General features: G+C 52.3%; 2 protein-coding genes across 2 annotated transcripts; one reads left to right on the top strand and one right to left on the bottom strand.

Moving 5' to 3' along the window:
* Positions 1 to 443: 443 nt before the first annotated feature.
* Positions 444 to 3748, bottom strand: PAFAH1B3 (platelet activating factor acetylhydrolase 1b catalytic subunit 3). Its single transcript, XM_084771131.1, has 6 exons — positions 3594 to 3748; positions 3127 to 3221; positions 2812 to 2901; positions 2143 to 2259; positions 1787 to 1909; positions 444 to 771 (listed from the first exon to the last, which is right to left on the bottom strand). The coding sequence occupies exons 2-6, from the start codon at positions 3202 to 3204 to the stop codon at positions 484 to 486; spliced, it is 696 nt and encodes a 231-aa protein (XP_084627257.1). The 5' UTR covers positions 3205 to 3221; positions 3594 to 3748; the 3' UTR covers positions 444 to 483.
* Positions 3749 to 8016: 4268 nt separating this feature from the next.
* PRR19 (proline rich 19) lies at positions 8017 to 12249 on the top strand. Its single transcript, XM_084770531.1, has 3 exons — positions 8017 to 8318; positions 10993 to 11620; positions 11707 to 12249. The coding sequence occupies exons 2-3, from the start codon at positions 10999 to 11001 to the stop codon at positions 12177 to 12179; spliced, it is 1095 nt and encodes a 364-aa protein (XP_084626657.1). The 5' UTR covers positions 8017 to 8318; positions 10993 to 10998; the 3' UTR covers positions 12180 to 12249.
* The last annotated feature ends 260 nt before the right edge of the window (positions 12250 to 12509 follow it).

The following is a 12509-nucleotide window of genomic DNA, read 5'->3' on the forward strand; positions in this document are numbered from 1 at the left end:
TAGTGACTGACCCTGCTAACGTGGTCTAAGGCAAGCACTGTTGCCAAGGGAGCCCACCTGAGAGGCTTCACCTCCTCATGTGCAAAGTCCAAGAGGGTGTAGAAGGCCTGAGTGACATCTAAACTTGGGCCAGAGCACCAGGAAGTTGGGACCTATCAGCTTGGGACAACTCCCTGGAAAGGACAGCTTGCATGGGGGTTGTGGGTTTTGATGGTGTCGGGATACTGTTGCAGAGATTACTCACTGGCCTCCATCCTAGCAGGGAAATGGTGATAACTTGCTTTCACTCAGTTTGCCCAGACCACACTACTGAAACTCAGTGGACTACAAGAACCAGAATGTCTGCCTCAGGCACAAACAACCACGGTGCCTAACTAACGGGTCAAGGACTTAGCTGGTGGTGGTACCCAGACAAGCCTGGCCATAAAGCAAGACACAAGAGGCAGAAGGAGGAGAATTTAATGTCATGGGGAGGAAGGATGCTTAGGGTGTGGTCTCGGGCAGAGGGGTGCCTTGGCCCTGGTCCTGAGCCAGGAGACGGAGCAGCAAGGAGTGCAGGGCGCGGCAGACAGGCGTGTACCCCAGGCGGCTCAGGTGTAAGTAATCGTACATGTCGTGGTGGCTTATGGTGCCGTCAGAGTGTACAAAGCCAGGGTCCGCATCTAAGAAGTGGGCTCGGGGGCAGCCAGCCAGCGCCGCCCGGACCAGCTCGTTTACCTGCCGGTTTTTCTCCCGAAGTGGGTTGGGGTGCTGGCCCCTCGGAAGGAGGCCCTAAGGAGGCACACCAACAGTAAGTGGTCAGGTCAGCGTCTCTGGCCCAAACTGTCCACCACCCACCAGGAAATTCTCATCTGTAAAGTAGTTTAGGGACGTGAAGGGTTAGGGAGGGCAGAAGAAGCTGCCATTCAGTAAGCGCCTTACAGGCAGCAGCAACCTGTCCGCAGAGATCACTCAGAAAAAACATTTTGCCAATAGGTCAGTGGTCTCTTTCAGACGTGGAAATGGCTAGGAATAATGAAGCTTAATTTTCTCCAGGACAACTTTGAGATCTTCAACACTCAAAATACCCAGCATTCTCCTGGCCCTAGAACACACTTAAGTCCCAGCCAGTCTTTGTTTGAAGATACGCCCTCTGTGCAGCCTCGGCTGTCCTTACTGCATAGACCAGGCTGGCCTCTAACAGAGATATGCCTGCCTCTGCCTCTGGAGTACCAACCACCGCAACCAGCTCACATCCGCTCGTAAAGAGAGTAGAAGTCAGCTGGGCGGTGCTGGCGCACGCCTTTAATCCCAGCACTCTGAGAGGCAGAGGCAGGTGGATCTCTGAGTTCGCAGCCAACGTGGTCTACAGAGTAAGTTCCAGAACAGCCAAGGATACACAGAGAAACCCTGTCTGGAAAAACAAAGCCGCATGGAAATCTTCTACCAAACACTTTCTGGAAAACCACTGTGCCAAACTGCCCAGAACTGTGTGCCAAGTATAGCTAGCTATTTCTAGAGGGTCCTATGCTGCACCCCCTGTCCCCACAGGGTTTCTCTGTGTAGCCCTAGCTATCCTGGAACTCTAGACCAGGTTGGCCTCAAAGATTCACCTGCCTCTGCCTCCCAAGTGCTAGATTAAAGGTGTGGGCCACGACTGCTTGGCCTTTTTTTTTTTTTTTTTTTAAAAAGACAGGGTCTTGCTATATTTCCCAGAATGGTCTCAATCTCAATGACCCTCCAGCCCCAGCAGCTGCCACTGTGAGCGGCTGCCACCCGCCCTTTCCCGGCCTTCCCAGCTTCTCACCAGCACAACCACCCGCGCCTGGGGCTGCAGCTTGTTCACCAGTTGTACAATGGCTTTGATGCCACCCGTCACCTGCTCTGCCGTATGGCTGTGGTTGTTGGTGCCCACCCAGACAACCACGATCTGTAGAAAGAGTGACACAAAGCAACAGTAAGCAAACAGGCAAAAGGAGTGGTTTTTTGGGGGGGAAGAAGGGGGTATTTTTCAAGATAGGGTTCTTGCTGTCCTGGAACTCACTTTGTAGACCAGGCTGGCTTCCAACTGGCAGAGATCCACCTGCCTCTGCCTCCAGAGTGACGGGATTAAAGGCGTGCGCCACAGAGGGAGCGTTAACCACCACCCAGGCCTTGCTTTACCTTGGGCCGGATGTGATCCAGCTCGCCATTCGCGAGCCGCCAGAGTACGTGCTGTGTGCTGTCACCACCGATGCCAAAGTTCAGTGCGTGCAGAGGAGAGAAGAGCTCCCGCCAGATCTGGGGGCAAGAAGTGATGCAGGCACTGGCCACCGCCCTCCGTCTAAATGCCACTACGATGAGCCTTACTTTATGGACAAAACCTGGTTAAGTGAACAAGTCCCTGTAGAGAGAACTTCATTTCATGGGAATCTCAGGGAAGTTAAGACTCATCTTATGAAAATCCTGTCTCCTTGAACGGAGCTAATAGCAATGCTAATGAACTTCACGGTGAAGAAAAAAAAAAAAAGCCCCTCTGGCTAAACCTCTCTCCGGGAGAGCTTTTTGTGACTGACAGTCTTTGTAGACTACCATCACAATCGACCTCCCACTTTCTGTAAAGCGATTACAACTTTGAGTAAAGCCAATAGAAGCTCTGCTCTACTTTAAACAGTAAAAAGCCTCCCAACCGGACAAACCCACGGCATACACTTTATTCTCAGCGGGATGTTGCATGTACACGGGGTTCTTAGATTCCTGCTACTGCGGGCACTTCTCTACCCCCTTATCTTGTCCGGCGTGGGTTCTGGGCCCGAAGTGCCGGGAGGAAGGAGGAAGGATGTGGACCCTCACCTCACACTGGTGCATTAGCTGGACCAAGGAGTCTCCGATGAAGACGACTTCGGGTTCCTTGTCTTTGCTGTCCGCCACGAATCGATGGTGCTGCAGGGAAAGCCAAGAGACAGTCAAGGGCACGCATGCTCCAGGCCCCGCCCCCACCCTGCTTCCTCAAAGGGGACAACCCAAACCTGCCAACCCACTAGGTGATGAGGATGCCACGAAGCAGGGGCTCTGTAGAAGCACCCGCCGCCACTACCAGCCCCCACCCCACCTCCGTCCCTAACTCTGAGGACCGCGGGGGGGGGGGGGAGGGGGGCAGGCACTGACCAGAGACATCCAGCGCCCGTCGCCCTGCACGTCCTGCACAGGGGTGGGCGTGCTGGCCGGGTTCCCGTCCCCGCTCATCCTCAGCACTGCAGTCCCTATAGGGCCGAGAGTGGTGTGCGCCCGGGAAGGCTCCGCGGGGGACGTGGATCCGCCACGCCCACCCCTACCTCTCGGGCCAACACAATGGACCGTCCCGCCGCGCTCAGTCGCGCGCAGGGCGAAGGCCAAGGCCGGGCGCCGGCTCCTTTCGCAGAACGGAAACCCTCACGTAGGAAGGAAGCCTCGCTCCCCTCCCACGACGGAGGCCGCGCGGTGGGGCTGGCCTGCCGTTCCCCGCCGGGACCCCTCGCGGCCACAGCGGCCCAGCGCGGGAGGGAGGGGCAGGCGAGACCACGCGACACTCGTGGCGGGGGGGGGTGGGAGACGAGGGAGGGACAATCCAGAGTTGACGGGAAGGGGCAGGGTACCTGAAAAGCCGACGGGGAGCAGGGACAACCTAGCAGCCTTCCTCGGGGGAGGAAATCATTTGCTGCCGGGCCAGAAAACTCTGGAAGAGACCACCTCCGGGGGGGTGTGTGTAACCCATTCACGTGGGAGAGGGAGTGGACGGGCTCATTCTTGGATCCGCGGAGGGGGGGTGGTTCGTAGAGCACCTGGGAAGGGACGCTCCCATTTCCTATTGGTTTGGGGGGTGCTTCAAAGGAAGCGGGCCAAACTGGGTGGTAGCTCAGACCTTTAATCCCAGCACTCAAGGAGAGCCAGAGGCAGGTGGATCTCTGACGTCAGGCCTGCCTGACCTACAGAGTGAGTTCCAGGACAGCTAGGGCTACACAGAGAAACCCTGTCTCCCAAAACAAAACCAAAAGAGAAAGCAAAGGAAATGAAGTAGGAGATTAGAGGTCACTAGGGCAGCACCTGAGTGGCTTTGAGGGGGCCTTTCCTACTGAGAGCTTTTTTTCTTTTGTTGTGTTTTGAGACGAGATTTCACTGTGTAACTGTACGTGTCCTGGAACTTGCTTTGTGCACCAGGCTGGTGTTGTAGTCACGGAGATCCACCTACCTCTGCCTCCTTGGCATTAAAGGTGTGCACCAACGTGGCAGGCCCAACGCTAGGGTTTTGTTTGCTTGTTTGTCTGTTTGTTTATTTTTGAGACAGGGTCTCACTAAGTAGCTCTGGCTGTCCTTGAACTCACTATGTAGACCAGGCTGGCCTCGAATTTACAGGAATCTACCTACCTCTCTCACCGCCGCCAGAGTGTTGGGATTAAAGGCATGTGCCCCTAGGCCCAGCTTCAGCGTTGGGCTTTGTTTGTTTGTTTTGTTTTGTTTGAGACAGGGTTTCTCTGTGTGTTCTTGGCTGTCCTAGACTCACTTTGTAGACCAGGCTGGCCTCGAACTCACAGCTATCCTCTAGTGCTGGGATTAAATGTGTACGCTACCACGCCCGACCCAACATTAGGCTTTTAATGGTATAAAATCTCAAATGCAGACTTTTATGCCTCTGAGGCACCACAGGATCTATGTGGAAGAGGTGTAAAAAAAACAAAACAAATCAAAAAAACCAAACAGAAATTGGAGATGGCTGCGGGGCCCAGCCCAGGCCCATCCTGGCATGCCTCCGGCAGATCATCTGACATGCCTGTGGCCTCTGCTCTTCTCTCTAGATACAAAGTGCCACCAACCCCAAAACCCATATCAGCGCCCAAGGCCATTTTCTGACTGGTTCCTTCTTTCCCTGGTTTAAACTAATCCCCACCCCAAGTGTCTCTCAGGTCCCCAGGGTCTCAGTCTCCCCTCTGTGGCCTTGCTGCTTTCTTGCTGCCCTGCCTACAGGCTGCACTTGTCAATCTACCCGTTCCTTCTGATTAGGCTGATACTGAAATCGTGAGGTTTTCTTTACTGTGTGCATTCTCAATCCACTGCCTCCATCTGGACCTGCCATAAAGGCTTTAGTGAGCAAGCACAGCGCTCGATGAACAAATACGAATTGCATTAGTGGGTCAGATCCTGCCTATCTGCATGTGTTGAGGAGACAGATCCAGACAAGACTGGGAAAGGCCAAGGACTCGGAGGCTCTGGGTTTTTCTAGAACGGGCCTTTTCAGTTTGTTTCTTTGGAGGTGTGGCCTCATGTGGCCGAGGATGACTTTAAACTCAGCATCCTGCCTCTACCATGATGAACAGGGCTTCTTAAACTTTTTCTACTTAAGTCCCCTTTTTGCCTGAAAAAGTTTTAGAGGTTTTTTGTTTGTTTGTTTGTTTTGTTTTTCGAGATAGGGTTTCTCTGTGTAGCCCTGGCTGTCCTGGAACTCTCTTTGTAGACCAGGCTGGCCTCGAACTCACAGCGATCCACCTGCCTGTGCCTCCCAAGTGCTGGGATTAAAGGCATGCGCCACCACTACCCAGCATGATTTTTTTTTCCTAGAAAGGAGGCCTTACTATGCAGCATAGGCTGACGTGGAACTATGTAGACCAGGCTGGCCAAACTCAGTTATCCAGTCTGCCCTCATGATAGGAATAAAAATATATACCACCACTCCCATCGAAGAAAACTGTGTGTGTGTGTGTGTGTGTGTGTGTGTGTTTGTGTTTTAAAGGTTTAATTTTAATTATATCTATGTGTGGTTATGTGCACTTGAGTGCAGATGACAGCAGAGGGTGACAGATCTCCTGTAGCTGCAGTTATAGGCAGTTGTGAATTGCCCTATGTGTGTGTTGGAAACTGAGCTCAGTTTCTTAACCAGGGAGCCATCTCTCCATACCCTAGTCTGAGGAATTTTTACATGACCCTGGGCTTATAGGTATATAATGTGGGTATATAAATTGAATATCAACAAAGAAATTTACTTTAAAGCTATTTTTGTACAGTTATAATTTTGTCATTTTTTAAAAAAAGATTTATTTACTATTTATACAGTACTTGCCTGCACATGTATGTGCACTCCAGAAGAGGGCACCAGATCTCATTATAAATGGTTGTGAGCCACCCTATGATTGCTAGGAATTGAACTCAGGACCTTTGGAAGAACAAACAGTGCCCTTACCCTCTGAGCCATCTCTCCAGGCCAATTTTATCAAAAACAAACAAACAAACAAACAAACCTTTATTATTACTGTTGGTTTGTTTGAGACAGGGTTTCTCTGTGTAGCCTGGACTTGCTTTGTAGGCTAGGCTGGCTTCTAACTCACAGAGATCCACCTGCCTCTGCCTCCCTGAGTGCTGGGATTACAGGACTGCGCCACTACACCTGGCAATTTTATTTTGTTTATTAAAAACAAAAGCAAATTTGCATACTAGTGAGCTGGGTGTACTTGTTGTGTTTGCTTTTGTTTTTGTGTTTGGAGACAAGAATTTTTCTGGGTTAGCACTGGTTGTCCTGGAACTTGCTCAGTAGACCAGGCTGGTCTCAAACCCACAGAGATCTGCCTGCCTCTGCCTCCTATGTGCTGGGATTAAAGGCCTGTGCCGCCACCCTTGGTGGGAGAAAACTGGTTTTTGGTGGTGGTGGTGGGTTTGAGACAGGATCTCTCTATGTAGCCCTTGCTGTCCTGGATTCACTCTGTAGACCAGGCTGGCCTTGAACTCACAGTGATCTGCTTGCCTCTGCCTCCCAAGTGCTGGGATTTGAAAAAACTTTTTATAGACAGCCAAAATACTGCAATTCATAACATACAGCCTCTGAATATACTCTGAGGCAGTGTTTATTGGCATTGCATAGCATAATGGTGAGTGCTGCTCAGATGCTCCAAACCAAAGCTGCCAGGTAGTGTCTGTTTGTTTTGAGACAAGGTCTATGTGGTTAGTCCTGTCTGTTCTGGAACTTGCTATGTAGACCAGGCTGGCCTTGAACTCACAGAACTCCTCCAGAGGGCTTGGATTAAAGGCCCTTGACACCACAAGTCTTGAGATGCAAAATGGGTGAGCACTGTTAAAAATACCTTAGAAGCTGCACACATGCCTTCAATCCGAGCACTTGGGAGGCCGAGGCAGGCGGATCACTGTGAGTTCGAGGCCAGCCTGGTCTACAAAGCGAGTCCAGGACAGCCAGGGCTACACAGAGAAACCCCGTCTTGAAAAAAGAAAAAAAGAAAAAGAAAAGAAAAGAAAGACCTTAGATTTATTATGTTTGAGTCTATTGTACTTTCAGAAACCTTTACCATTGACAAAATTTTCCTGACACCTCTTCATTGTTATGGAACCTCCTATGAGCTTGTGACCCACAGGTGTTTTTCAGAAGCAGTGTATGGGCAAGATTTGAGAGCTACTAAGGACCAGGGAAGCAGAAAAAAAGGACACAGGTCATTATTAACATCTGGACTGAGTAGTTTAGTTTGACTTGAAGGTCCCAGGGTCGTCTGTGGCTGTTGAGAAGTAAAGGCAGGAGAATAGAGTTTCAAGCTATCCTGAGCTACATAAGATTATATATTTAAAAAAAAAAAAACACCTAAAAATTAGTTGAGTTGGGAGGCAGAAGCCAGCCCGGGCAACAGAGCAAACTAAACAGCAACAACAACACCCTAAAAACTAAAAACGAGGGAGAGGACATGTGTAGGTGGATAAATTGGAGGTAGGGAAAATTCTGAAGTAAGGAGGAGAAGTAAAATTCCCAAGCTACACTCAGGAGGCAGAGGCAGGCGAATCGCTGTGAGTTCGAGGCCAGCCTGGCCTGCAAAGCGGGTCCAGGCCAGCCAAGGCTACACAGAAAAACCAAAAAAAAAAAAAAAAAAAGAAAAAAGAAAAGAAAAGAAAAAAGAAAAAGCCAACAAACAAACAAATAAAAGATAGAGCCGGCTCCGGCGGGTCTCCGCGCGGGAACTGGGAGCGCCTAGCACCTTCCATTTGGCCCAGGCACGCAGTTCCCCCGCCCCCAGCAGCCTAAGCCAATCAGCACTGAGTAAGGGGGCGGGCCTAGAGAGCCTCCAAGCCAATCCAGCGGGACGAAGAGGAGACAATAAGCGAGGCTGGGCGGGGCTATAACTGTCACTCTTGGTGCCTCGTGCTTCCCTAGGGAAGTCCGCGGCCAGGGTCGCGCACGCGCAGTACATGCTTACTGGCTCAACACGCGCTCAAGGCCCCCCCCCCCCCGGAAGAGAGCGAACAGCTTCGAGGCCCGGATCTCTACAGAAAAGAAGCCATTGCTCTACACAGCCACGTGGAGTCCAGGGCGGGGGGGTCCGTTAGGAGAGAAGAGGGTGAGGCACCCCTTCTCCACTGTGCCCCCCCCAACCTCACCCACCTCTTCATTCAGCCTCCTGGGCCTGCGTCGACTGTCTGAGCTGCCCCCCTGTCTTTCCCCTCCCGCCCCCTCCCCTCCCCTCCCGTCCATTACCCTCCCCTCCGCTCCCGCCCCCTCCCCTCCCCTCCCCTCCCGTCCATTACCCTCCCCTCCGCTCCCGCCCCCTCCCCTCCCCTCCCCTCCCGTCCATTACCCTCCCCTCCCCTCCCGTCCATTACCCTCCCCTCCCCTCCCGTCCCCTCCCCTCCCCTCCCCTCCCGTCCATTACCCTCCCCTCCGCTCCCGCCCCCTCCCCTCCCCTCCGCTCCCGCCCCCTCCCCTCCCCTCAGGAGCAGCCCCCCCTCTCCTAGGGCTCTTGTGAATTGTGTCCCCCACCCGAAGCAAGCTCTTCCGCCTCTCTGGGTGCCCTCTCACCTACCTTAACGTCTTTTATTTTGAATTTTTAAAGACCTGGATCTAAAGACCCAGGTTGGCTGCAGACTCACTATGAAGTCGAGGATGACCCTGAGCTCCTGATCTTCTTGCCTCGGCTTCCCTAGTTCTGGGGGTTACGGACCTTCGCCACCGTGGTGCGCGCTCCTATCCCACGCCGTGTATTTCCCATCTGTCCCAAATCTCAGCCTAGTGCCTCAAGAGCTCTCCAGCTGCTCAAAATCTTGTCCCCAACTTTATTTATTGTGGTTTTGTTTTTTTTTTTGAGACACGGTATGGCGATATAGTCTAAGCTGACTTCAAAATCACGATCTTTCTGCCTCAATCTCCCAAAGGGGAGATTGGTCCATCTTCCATCTTTTTAGTGATTTTAATATATATCTATAAAAACACATGCACTGGCTACTGAGCATAGGAGCTTAGGTCTTATGAAATTGTCAAACAAGTACTCTATCACTGAACGATATATCCTTGGCTTTTATTTTTCTCAGTGCTCAGGGCTTCACGTGTGCAAGATCCAGACTTTCTTTTTTTTTTTTTTCTTTTTTCTTTTTTCTTTTTAAGGTTCATTTTAGAGCCAGGCGTGGTCGCGCATGCCTGTAACCCCAGCACTTAGGGAGGTAGAGGCAGGCAGATCTCTGTGAGTTCGAGGCCAGCCTGGTCTACAAATTGAGTCTAGGACAGCCAAGGCTGCACAAAGGGGGAAGAAAAAAAAAAAAAAAAAAAAGAAAAAAAGAAAGAAAGAAAGCAAAAGAAAAGAAAGAAAGAAAGAAAAGCCAAAACCCAAACCTAACCAAGCCAAGATTTATTTTAAATAGTGTGTGTGTGTCTGTGTGTGTGTGTCTGTGTGGGAGTATGTGGATGTGATTAGAGATGCCCATAAAAGCCAGAAGATCCCCTGGAGCTAGGGTTAGCTGTGTGACTCATATGAGGCGGGTGCTGGGAGCTGAGCTTGGTCCTTCTTTTTAAAAATGTATTATTATAATTTAGTCACATATCTTCCCGATTGTTATCCCCTTGCTTGCATCTTCCCATTCCCACCCTCCCTCCCTCTTCCGCCCTATTCCCCTCCCCTAGACCTGGGACAGGGGGCCCTCCTCCCCCACCACCTGACCACAGCCTATCAGCTCTCCTCAGGATAGCCTGCGCCCCCTTCCTCTGTGTGCCCGCAGAGTCTCTCTGCCAAGGGGCAGTGATCAAATCTCGGGCACCAGAGTTCATGTCACAAGCAGTCCCTGTTCTCCCCTACCCCCTCCTCCACCCCTGTGCCCCACCACGTGGCGAATGAGCTCTCTGGTCCATCAGACACATCTGAACAGTCCTCTGCGGGCAGTGTCCTTGGTTGGTGAGGCAGTTTGTGCAGGCCTCCCTGGGTCTGGATCCACTGGGCTTGATGGTCTTTATCAGTGCCCTTAACTGCTGAGCCAGCTCTCTTTTCTTTCTCTCTCTTTTTTTTTTTTAGTTGTTTTTATTTCATATGTACTGATGTCTTGCCTGCATGTCTGTCTGTGTGAAGATGTGAGTTATAGACAGTTTTGAGCTGCCATGTGGGTGCTGGGAATTGAACCTGGGTCTTCTGGAAGAGCAGTCAGTGCTCTTAACCACTGAGCCATCTCTTCTGGCCTGCCCACCCAGTTTTTGTTGTTGTTGTTGTTGATTTGTTTTTTTGAGACAGGGTTTCTCTGTGTAGCTCTGGCTGTCCTAGGCTCACTTTGTAGACCAGGCTGGCCTCAAACTCACAGAGATCTGCCTGCCTCTACCTCCCTAAGTGCTGGGATTATAGGTGTGTGCCACCACACCTGGTTTTTGTTTGTTTGTTTGTTTTTTGAGACAAGGTTTCTCTGTGTAGCCTTGGTTGTCCTGGACTCACTTTGTAGACCAGGCTGGCCTCGAACTCACAGATCCGCCTGCCTCTGCCTCCCGAGCGCTGGGATTAAAGGCGCGCGCCACCACTACCCGACCACTTTTTCCATCTTCTTATTCTCTGTTATCTTGCCCCCATATCCTGACGTCTTTTCCTATCAAGTGTCGCTACCTGCACCTCATGCTGGACGCCTTCTGTAGCCAGGCCTTTTCCGATGGCTCTCTGTCTACTTCTTTCATCTCTTTAAATAGTATCCTTCCTCTTCTCTGACCATCTTTCTCCCTTAGCTACTGTCCCCGATTTATTTGCCTCCGATGACCACTCTGTCTCCTAGGAGACCATGGACCCTCGGGGACCAGTCCGTCTGCCCTCCCAGCAGCTTGAGAAGCCTGTTCGCATTCGCCGTCGCAAGACTAGGAGGGAGCGAAACAAGGCCCTGGTGAGCGGCCACCGGCCATTAGCTCATCAGGACCGTCCGGTGCCCAGTCAGGATCCGTGGGCGACCCTCCAGGACCCCATGGCCTCTGCAGCCCGCAAGCTTGTGGTCATCACTCAAGGCAGGCTGAGCCGGGAGCACCGGGGTCTCTTCAACCACGAAGTGAAATCCCTGGATGTGGCCCGGCTGCTTAATGGTGACTCCTTGGAACCCTGTACCCCTCTGCTGCCCAGCGCGTTCTCCTGCAGCCCAGTCAGAATCCAAGAAGCAGCCACACAGTCCAGAGACAAGGAGAACCGGCTACCAGAAGGCTCAGGCCCAGGCCCACCAAATTCCCCAGAGCTTCCGGTGTTGGGGCGGTTGCTGGAGGAACTGCAGTGCCAGGTGGCCCTGCCCCCAGCCTTCCCCAGGAGGAACCTAGTGCAGGAGGCCAGAGACACCATCCTGAGGACCTTGCAGGGCTGCCATGGCTGTGTGCCCGACCTTGCCCTGGTGCTCCAAGGTCACCAGCCACCACCCTTGCCTGGTGAGTGCATCTCTTCCCTCCCCTGCCCTCCCTGTCACTCCTCTGTTGTAGTTCAGATGATCTCCATGTTCTTCCCTCCGTGCCAGAGACCAAACCGAGGGTGCCTGAGAGAAGAAGGACAGCGCCTTCCTGTGTCAGCGCTCCTGAGCATGCGCCAAGGGAGGGGAGGCAAAGGACTCAACAGGCACCAAAGGGGCACCACGTTGCCCTACCTCACACTCGCAGCAGCACCCCTACACACAAGGTCAGCCAAGTGCCACCTACAGATCGCCAGCTGCCATTCTTGTCCTCAGTGTCTTCACCATCTGGAGCAGCTTGGGGTCCCCCAACCGCTTTCGATATGCTGAAGAGCATCTGGCTCATAGCCACCCCACCCCAGCCCCTGCCCTGGGATGTCTGCCCACCTCAGCCCCTCCCTCAGCCACCGTCGCCCTTGCTGCCCCGAACATCTGCCTTGGACTGGAGCCCCAACCCTCCCGGCCCACTACCCAGTCTCTCCTGGGTGGTGACTCAGAGCAGTCCAGAGGCTTGGTCCTTCCCCCCAATGAGACTATACTGAGGAGGCTTCAGGTTAGGGCTGGGGGGGCAGGTAGCCCACACTCGCAGTTACCTCAATAAAACATCTTGGTCCCCTTGCTTTTTTTTCCTTCTAAAACTTTTTTAAAACTTTATTTATTTATTTATTATGTATACAGTGTTCTGCCTGCACATGTGTCTGCCCTCTGGAAGAGGGCACCAGATCGCATTATAGATGGTTGTGAGCCACCATGTGGTTGCTGGGAATTGAGCTCAGGACCTCTGGAAGAGCACACAGTGCTCTTGACCTTTGAGCCATCTCTCCAGCCCCCTCTTGATTTTCAGTGAGTGGCTGTCTCTGGAGAGCAGCTTT

Source organism: Acomys minous (assembly GCF_964271855.1).
Source record: "Acomys minous genome assembly, chromosome: 20".
NCBI classification, from domain to species: Eukaryota; Metazoa; Chordata; class Mammalia; order Rodentia; family Muridae; genus Acomys; species Acomys minous.

Bases quoted from the DNA above. Each gene is read 5' to 3' on its own strand.
- PAFAH1B3 (XM_084771131.1), bottom strand. From the start codon at position 3,204: ATGAGCGGGGACGGGAACCCGGCCAGCACGCCCACCCCTGTGCAGGAC. The intron at 1,910-2,142 runs GTAAAGCAAGGC...CTCTTTCTACAG, and splicing joins TGGATCACATCCGGCCCAAG to ATCGTGGTTGTCTGGGTGGG. The intron at 772-1,786 runs GTGAGAAGCTGG...GTGCCTCCTTAG, and splicing joins AGGCGCGGGTGGTTGTGCTG to GGCCTCCTTCCGAGGGGCCA.
- PRR19 (XM_084770531.1), top strand. From the start codon at position 10,999: ATGGACCCTCGGGGACCAGTCCGTCTGCCCTCCCAGCAGCTTGAGAAG. The intron at 11,621-11,706 runs GTGAGTGCATCT...CCTCCGTGCCAG, and splicing joins CCAGCCACCACCCTTGCCTG to AGACCAAACCGAGGGTGCCT.